The sequence below is a fragment of the Sorex araneus genome, chromosome 10, assembly GCF_027595985.1.
Source record: "Sorex araneus isolate mSorAra2 chromosome 10, mSorAra2.pri, whole genome shotgun sequence".
In the NCBI taxonomy this organism is placed as follows: domain Eukaryota; kingdom Metazoa; phylum Chordata; class Mammalia; order Eulipotyphla; family Soricidae; genus Sorex; species Sorex araneus.
Window position 1 is genome coordinate 61,001,556 of NC_073311.1, and position 7,767 is coordinate 61,009,322.

The 7,767-nt window shown below is 41.6% G+C and overlaps 1 protein-coding gene across 1 annotated transcript; it reads right to left on the reverse strand.

The window, feature by feature from the left end:
- Nucleotides 1–634: 634 nt before the first annotated feature.
- LOC129399105 (ATP synthase subunit g, mitochondrial-like) lies at nt 635–1,354 on the reverse strand. Its single transcript, XM_055117985.1, has 2 exons — nt 1,330–1,354; nt 635–1,061 (listed from the first exon to the last, which is right to left on the reverse strand). Exons 1-2 carry the CDS (start codon nt 1,352–1,354, stop codon nt 712–714), a joined length of 375 nt encoding a protein of 124 aa, XP_054973960.1. The 3' UTR covers nt 635–711.
- Nucleotides 1,355–7,767: the final 6,413 nt, after the last annotated feature.

Below are 7,767 nucleotides of genomic sequence, written 5' to 3' on the forward strand. Positions count from 1 at the left end.
GCATGCGTCCCGAGCCAATGTCCAATGTCCCTGGCGGCATCTGGCAGTGTGGAACTGCGTGACCTCGAGGTAAGGTCCCCTGCTTTGCATCCTACTGGATGTCTCTCTTGCCGAGAGGGAAAGGAAACCGTCTCCTCCCACGTCCCCCCATAAAGCTCCTCCCACTTATCCCAACCCACTTTTCCTCGTCACTGGACCCAGACTGGTGGGCCTGACTGCGTGCCAGGCAGACCTGTCGGCACTGCCCACTCGGGGGAGCCTGTCCTCCAGGTATCTGCCTGTCTTGCTAGTTGGCACCTTTCCCCCTTCAGCTCTGCTTCCAGCCAGCGGTCATCTTCCCTCTGGGGCCTCTCCTGGCCTCGATCTTGAACATTGTCGCCTCTGATACTCCAGCCTTTCCTCTCCTTAACACCCGTCACCACCAAATATGACACCGGGATGAAGCATCAGAAGGGTTTTGTTCACTTTATAACTGTCTTCCTGCTTCTTTGCTTTTTAACGACCAGGCTCACTGATGTTCTGGGTTTACACACATTGTCAGGGACCGAACCCGGGGTGCTCCGGTACAAACCATGCACCCCAGGCCTTTGAGCCATCTCCTTGGCTCTTCAAACTATCTTTTTTTTTTTTTTGACATGTCGTTTTATTCAAATATCAGTCTGGCCACACATGATCTAAGAACACTCAAGTGAACCAGCTGTTCATTGGTCTTCAGACATCATAGCCAATGAGGTCATGCTTCCCAATGATCTCGCCGACATAGAACCACATCCACACCTCTGTGGCCACCAATCCATTCAGCAAAGCTTCCTTCACCGTGAGATGCCTGAAGCTCCCTGTCTTAGCACTGTTGATTATTTTTTTCGAGCTTTGAATAGCTGTTGGGATCTCAGCGGGGGTTGGAGGAACCAGCTCAACCTTGGCATACTGGAGACATGTGGCAAATCGAGGTTTCGAGTAAGTCTCAGCAGCGCTGATGAGCGCCGGGGCCTTCTCCGTGAGGTTGCGCACGAACTGGGTAATGGTGCCAGCTTGGAGCCTCCGTCGCCCAGCTCGGCCCACTGAAAGTCACCCCTGGAAGCTCTTCAAACTATCTTTTGAAAATTCTGTTCTGTTTGTATTCTCTTCCCATTGCCGGGAAAAGTGTTGGGAATTCCCAGTAAGTGGTTACTGAATGAGACGCATATCCTCCCAACAAATCCCGTAGCAATCCAGGCAAACTTCACTCTGAGTCAGCCTGTGCAGGGCTGACAATATGACTTGGACCATGCACTCGCTGAAGGTTGCTCCTTTGGTGGGTACTTAAACTAGGTAAGCAGTGCCTCTCACAGGACTTGTTCAAGCAGAACTTCATGCTGATTGTGTGTGTTAAGTTCTCTGGACATGCAGATAAACCCTGGTTCCCTTTGGCTGCTATTTCTTTCAAAGAACTTTCAAAGAACTAAGCTGGCTCCTTCCTTCACCCTTTTTTTTCTTGGAGGGCTGATTCTTCTCCACATCTCACCAGCAGGGAAGATCTGTTACAAAGCTAGGAAAATTTAAGTTCCCGGCATCTCACCAAGTCACTGAATTTAGTTTTCTATTAAGGTGCGACTGCCTTTAGGAGAATCTCCTTTTTAAAAATTTGAATGACTCCTAAGAGAAAGAATTGTGTTACTTCTTATAGGTTACTGCTAAAATGTGAATAACACAAATTTCCAAAATAAACGCTTTTATTTTGCTGAATTTTTGCTGCAAATAATTCTAAAATTATGCAGATAATTTAAAAATATGTCATTGGTTAACTCTATTTTTCATTTCTACTTCTAGTACGATAAACTTGAACATGTGGAAACTGGACTATCTTATTATGGTGTACTAAAGTCCCAGTATTTTTCCCTTTATAGATACTAACTTAATTATTTATTCATAATCCAAGTTTTGCAGGTGAGGAAATAAAGATCCAGAGATGTTATAATGTTATTCAACATCTAAATTGAACAGTAACATAAAGACTGAAATGTGGGCATTGTACACTGTATAGGTCTCTAATCTCCAAACTAATTATCAGAATTTTTAGTACTCTTTGGAAAGGTATCAAGAAAAATAAGTTAGTTTCCCAGTTTTCTGGTTTCTTGAGCCAGTGTAATATTTATATCTACACAATTGTATATAAAAATTTACCTTAAGATGGAAAAAATAAAAATAAAATCTTACTGTATTATTAAACAAGACTGTGATTAAACAAAACAATGATTGTGAAGGCTGGAAAGAATTAAAGATAAAAATCAGTAAACATATATACATGACAAGTTTGGGACTCAAAGCACAATTTGCTTTTCATAACATCTTGCAATAAAACATTACATAAATGCTGCCGCTAAAAATACGTATTTCCAAATGTCAAAAATCTGCTTTGAAAATTCAATCAGGTGGTTAATGCTGGAACTGAATTAATAACATGCACTTATAATCTGCATGGTGATTATTGCTGGTATCTCTTAATTTTTTATTGCTAAGAAAGTAAATCAACACCAAAATTCACGCCTGTAAAGTTCATACCATTTTCTTAGCTGTTGTGATTTATGATTTGGTTGTTTGTGTGTCTGGCTTAAATTGTGAGTCCAATGGCTGGATTCCCATTCTTGAGATGTCTTGCCTAATGCTAAGCGTACTGTTGGCTCTCAACAAATAACAAATTATTTCCGTCATAACCCCTCACACTCCCGTCTAGACAGTCTTCCATGTGGCACTCTTGTTCTTGCTTTCATATTATCATCAGTAATGGCAGAATGAACTTTGAGGTTTACTTGCATATTTTTCAACAGTTGCAGGTTTTCGAAACAGCTAAGTGTCACCCATCCTAGGAATCCTATTTTATTCAAAGAAAAGATTTAATGTAAATTCTAATTTGTTTGGAGGGTTTCAAGGGTCATTTAAAAACCTACTGGATGTAGCAGATTCTTCACGATCCATCCTCTTCCAATGCTGACCTGTCATTCAGCAACACAATGAGACCATTGGTTCCATTAATGGTCAGACCGATCCATTTTATGCTATCTTTGGAATTCAGAATGATTTATTCCTATATCCAAAGCCAGGAGAGTCTAATAACATCTTTATATTTTGTATATTTTGAAGTATATGTAAATATGACAATAATTTGTAAGGGCTGGAGCAATAGTACAGTGGGTAGGGCATTTGCCTTGCAGGAGACCAACCTGGGTTCGATTCCCAACATCCCTGAGCACCGCCAGGAGTAATTCCTGAGTGCATGAGCCAGAAGTGTGATTTTTGGGTGTGACCCAAAAAGCAAAAAACCAAAAAAAAAAAAACAAAAGAACCAAACCCCCTACCCCCAGTGATTTGTAAAGATAATATTCAGAGTCAGAGACATATAAAGGGGTTAGGGCTCTTGCCTTTCATGTGGCTGACCCAGATTTGATCCCTAGCATCACAGATGGTCTCCCAAGCTCTCCAGGAGTGATCCCTGAGCACTGCTGGGTGTGGCACCAAAACAAAACAAGCAAACACAACAGCTAACACTCAGAGAGACTTAACTGTCATTTAAATCTATGACTGTTGAACAAGACATGGCAACGTTATGAGAAACAGGATTATGCAAGCCATAGAAAGCGTGTGGCCAACCACTAAAAGGCAGCCGCAGGGCAGCCACACACTGCTGGGTCAGAATTCAGCTGATGTCCGCATCACCCTCTGGATTCCTGCCTCCTTACGCTTGCCCACAGCTTTGTCTTTTAAGTATCGATGATGTGGCTTTCAAAATAGAATATATTGAAACAATTTGGAAGTGATTTTGTAAAATATATCATGATTAATTAAATCCTTGAGGAAGCCTGGATATTTTCCAGTGGTTCCCTTTGCTTTCAGCAGTGGTTTTCCACACAACGCCGTTGGATGCCCACGCATCAAATGATATTGACTTATTAGGAGATGGTTTACGTCCCTGGTGCCCTCTCAACCCAGTCGCCTCTTTGATTTTGCAACAGGGTTTGACACTTGGGTTTCTTTTGAAAACAAATGGTCTCTTGGATGAAATTTCAGCCTTCCTAGTTCCTTCTCACCTAAACAGACTCACTGCTTGCCTGTGTTAATGTTCATGCCTCAGCAACATTGCAGTACTGTAATTTCTAGGAAGCGCAGTATTTCCTGTGCTGAGTTCATTTGCACAGGCTAGTCACACAGCCAGAATGTCTGCCTTTTGTGTTCTCGAGACTCTTTCCCATCTCCCCTCCCCTCCCCTCCCTCCCCTCCCCTCCCTCCCCTCCCCTCCCTTCCCTCCCCTCCCCTCCCCTCCCCTCCCCTCCCCTCCCCTCCCCTCCCCTCTCCTCCCCTCCTCTCCTCTCCTCTCCCCTCCCCTCCCCTCCTCTCCTCTCCTCTCCTCTCCTCTCCTCTCCTCTCCTCTCCTCTCCTCTCCTCTCCTCTCCTCTCCTCTCCTCTCCTCTCCTCTCCTCTCCTCTCCTCTCCTCTCCTCTCCTCTCCTCTCCTCTCCTCTCCTCTCCTCTCCTCTCCTCTCCTCTCCTCTCCCCTCCTCTCCCCTCCCCTCCCGACTTTGCCCTGTCTTTCCCTCCCTCTCCTCCCCTCCCCTCCCCTCCCCTCCCTTCTCCTTTTCTTTCCTTCTGAGGGATGCACCTGCCTGTGCTTGGGGCTCACAAACTCGGTGCTGGGAATCTAACCGAGGCTGGCTGTGTACAAGGCCTTGTGTACAGTGGCCTTGCCCACTGCACCATCTCTCCAGTCCCAGTGGGTACACAATTTTCTATTGGTAAAAGTTTTCTGACTTAAATGCCATACTCTGTGATTTGGAAAGTAAACAAACCAGAAAAAAAATACCAAAATATTTTGGTACTTTCTTACATGGGTCTGGAAGCCAGCTTCTTTTATTTACTTCATAAATTATCCTCTCGTTTTAATAGGAAAGTTTTGATTTGAACTTTAGCAGAGGGCAAAAGAGATAAACTGCCAAGATAGGTCAAGTGAGGATAGTAAACTTGGCTAATTACTCTCTCTTCCTTTGGAGTTTGATCAGTTTTTGTAGGTGAAAATTGTTCTCATTAAGTCATTAAAATGTTTATGAACTTTCATGTTTTCTTTTTCCTAACTTGCTGGCATTATAAATAATCAACAAATGATTGCTACTTTAAAATTGGATATCAGTTTTGTCTTTTAAAAAATCTTGTTTGGGCACCACATAAACCCTGGAACTATCATGATCTTTAGCTTTATGGCCATATAAACAACTACCAGTTCCATATCACAGTCCTTGAAGAGTGACTGAATTTTAGTGGTAGGTTTGGATTGCTGATTTTTGTCCACATTCCTTTCTTGATGCCAGAAAATCCCCGCTTGACTCCAGTAATTCTAAATTATTCCAGAAACTTGAGATTGATAAATATTACTTATAATAAAGAGCGATAAAGCTTAGGAGAAAATAATAAATAAATTGTAGGTTACATGTTTTAATGTTTATTATGTGATTAAAATCTACCAACTATATGAGTTTTTTTAACCTTACTTTTCAAAGCCATTGTTTAAAATAAAGGCTTTTACTAAATTTTTAGCTCTTAGCCAATACAATAATTTATAGTAAAAGTAAAACACTTAATAATTTATTTCTGTAGGGTTTGTTTGTCCATACTTCATTCCTATCATGTTCATTTGATATCACAACAATCCTGTGAGGTAATTATTATTTCTTTTCTACAAAAAAATTTTAATTGTGAAAAAATCACTCATTTGCCTATAAAACGTTGATTACTTCTCTCAGTTGAGGTTAGTAAGAGATTTTAGAATCTATGATCTTGTGACACCTGAGATACTCTATACATCTTCTCTTCAAATACAGATACAGACTATTTTCTGCCCCCATCGCCGGGATTCCACATCAAAGTACTGGAAAACACTTTTTCTGTTTTCTATGCTGTTTACCTTCATTTTTTAGACTTTCTACTTTTTGTTTTTCCTGCTTTCTTATCGATTTTTCCTGAACCTCCCTTTCAGTTTAGCAACCCTCTGAGTGTCTGTTCTCACTTGCTGTTCCATTCCTTCGTTGTCTTACAGATGGAGTTCTAATCTACTCTATCTAATCATTTTTGATAATTGCTGAAAATTTTAGCCTTGCAATTTCCTTGAACATGAGTATTTATGATTATTTTTATCATTCAGTAGGACTGGAGCCATAGCACAGTGGATAGGGCGTTTGCTTTGCATGTGGCCGACCTGGGTTCAATTATTCCACTCCTCTCGGAGAGCCTGGCAAGCTACCGAGAATATCCCGCCCGCACGGCAGAGCCTGGCAAGCTCCCTGTGGCATATTCAATATGCCAAAAACAGTAACAACAAGTCTCACAATGGAGACATTACTGGTGCCCACTTGAACAAATCGAAGAACAACGGGACAACAGTGACAGTGCTACAGTGCTTTATCATCATTATCATCATTGTCATCCTTTTCATTATTTTGGGTTTTTTTCTTTTTAAAAAATTTTTTTATTGAATCACCATGTGGAAAGTTACAAAGCTTTCAGGTTTAAGTCTCAGTCATACAATGATCAGACACCCATCCCTTCACCAGTGCACATGTTCCACCACCAAGAACCCCAGTATACCTCCCATCCTACCCCCAACTCCGCCTGTGTGGCTGCTGATTTTCACTTTACTTTCTCTTTACAATGATTACATTCAATATTTCAACAGAAAACTCACTATTATTATTTGGAATTTTCCCCCAAAAATCAGACTTGCCGAAAAGGCATCATTTGATAATTTGTTTTCCATTGCTGAGAAATGAAGAGTATATGAGGTTTTGGATTTCTGGTATTTTAGTAATTAAGTCTAGAGAAATTTCTGCCAGAAGTTTCTGGCAGACCTTTTGGAAAACAATATGGACGATTCTCAAAAAACTAGAGGTTGAGCTCCCATTTGACCCAGCAATACCACTGCTGGGAATATATCCCAGAAAAGCCAAAAAGTATAGTTGAAATGACATCTGCACTTATATGTTCATCGCAGCACTGTTTACAATAGCCAGAATCTGGAAAAAACCCGAGTGCCCTAGAACAGATGACTGGTTGGAGAAACTCTGGTACATCTATACAATGGAATACTATGCAGCTGTTAGAAAGAATGAGGTCACGACGTTTGCATATAAGTGGATTAGCATGGAAAGTATCATGCTAAGTGAAATGAGTCAGAAAGAGAGAGACAGACATAGAAAGATTGCACTCATCTGTGGAATATAGAATAATAGACTATAAGACTAACACCCAAGAATAGTAGAAATAAGTACCAGGAGGTTGTCTCCATGGCTTGGAGGCTGGTCTCTCATTCTGGGCAACTCAGAGAAGGGAACACCAAGTAAAATGTGGTTGGAGGTCATGTGGGGGAAAGATGATGCGGGCCAAATATAGACTAGAGACTGAACACAATGGCCACTCAACACCTTTATTGCAAACCACAACACCTAATCAGAGAGAGAGAACAAAAGGGAATACCCTGCCATAGTGGCAGGGTGGGGTGGGGGGAGACGGGACTGGGGAGGGTGGGAGGGATGTTGGGTTTACTGGTGGTGGAGAATGGGCACTGGTGAAGGGATGGGTTATCGAACTTTGTAAGGGAGAAACATGAGCATAAAAATGTATAAATCTGTAACTGTACCCTCACGTTGACTCACTAATTAAAAATAAACTATTAATTAAAAAAAAAGAAGTTTCTGGCAGATCACTGCAAGCTCGTACCTCTGTTTAGTGGGCCTTATAAGATGGCGGT

Excerpts from the sequence above, each read along its gene's own strand:
- LOC129399105 (XM_055117985.1), bottom strand. The coding sequence starts at position 1,354 with ATGAAGTTCTGCTTGAACAAGTCCT. Across the intron at positions 1,062-1,329 it reads GTTCTGCTTGAACAAGTCCT|TGGGCCGAGCTGGGCGACGG; the intron begins GTGAGAGGCACT and ends GGTGACTTTCAG.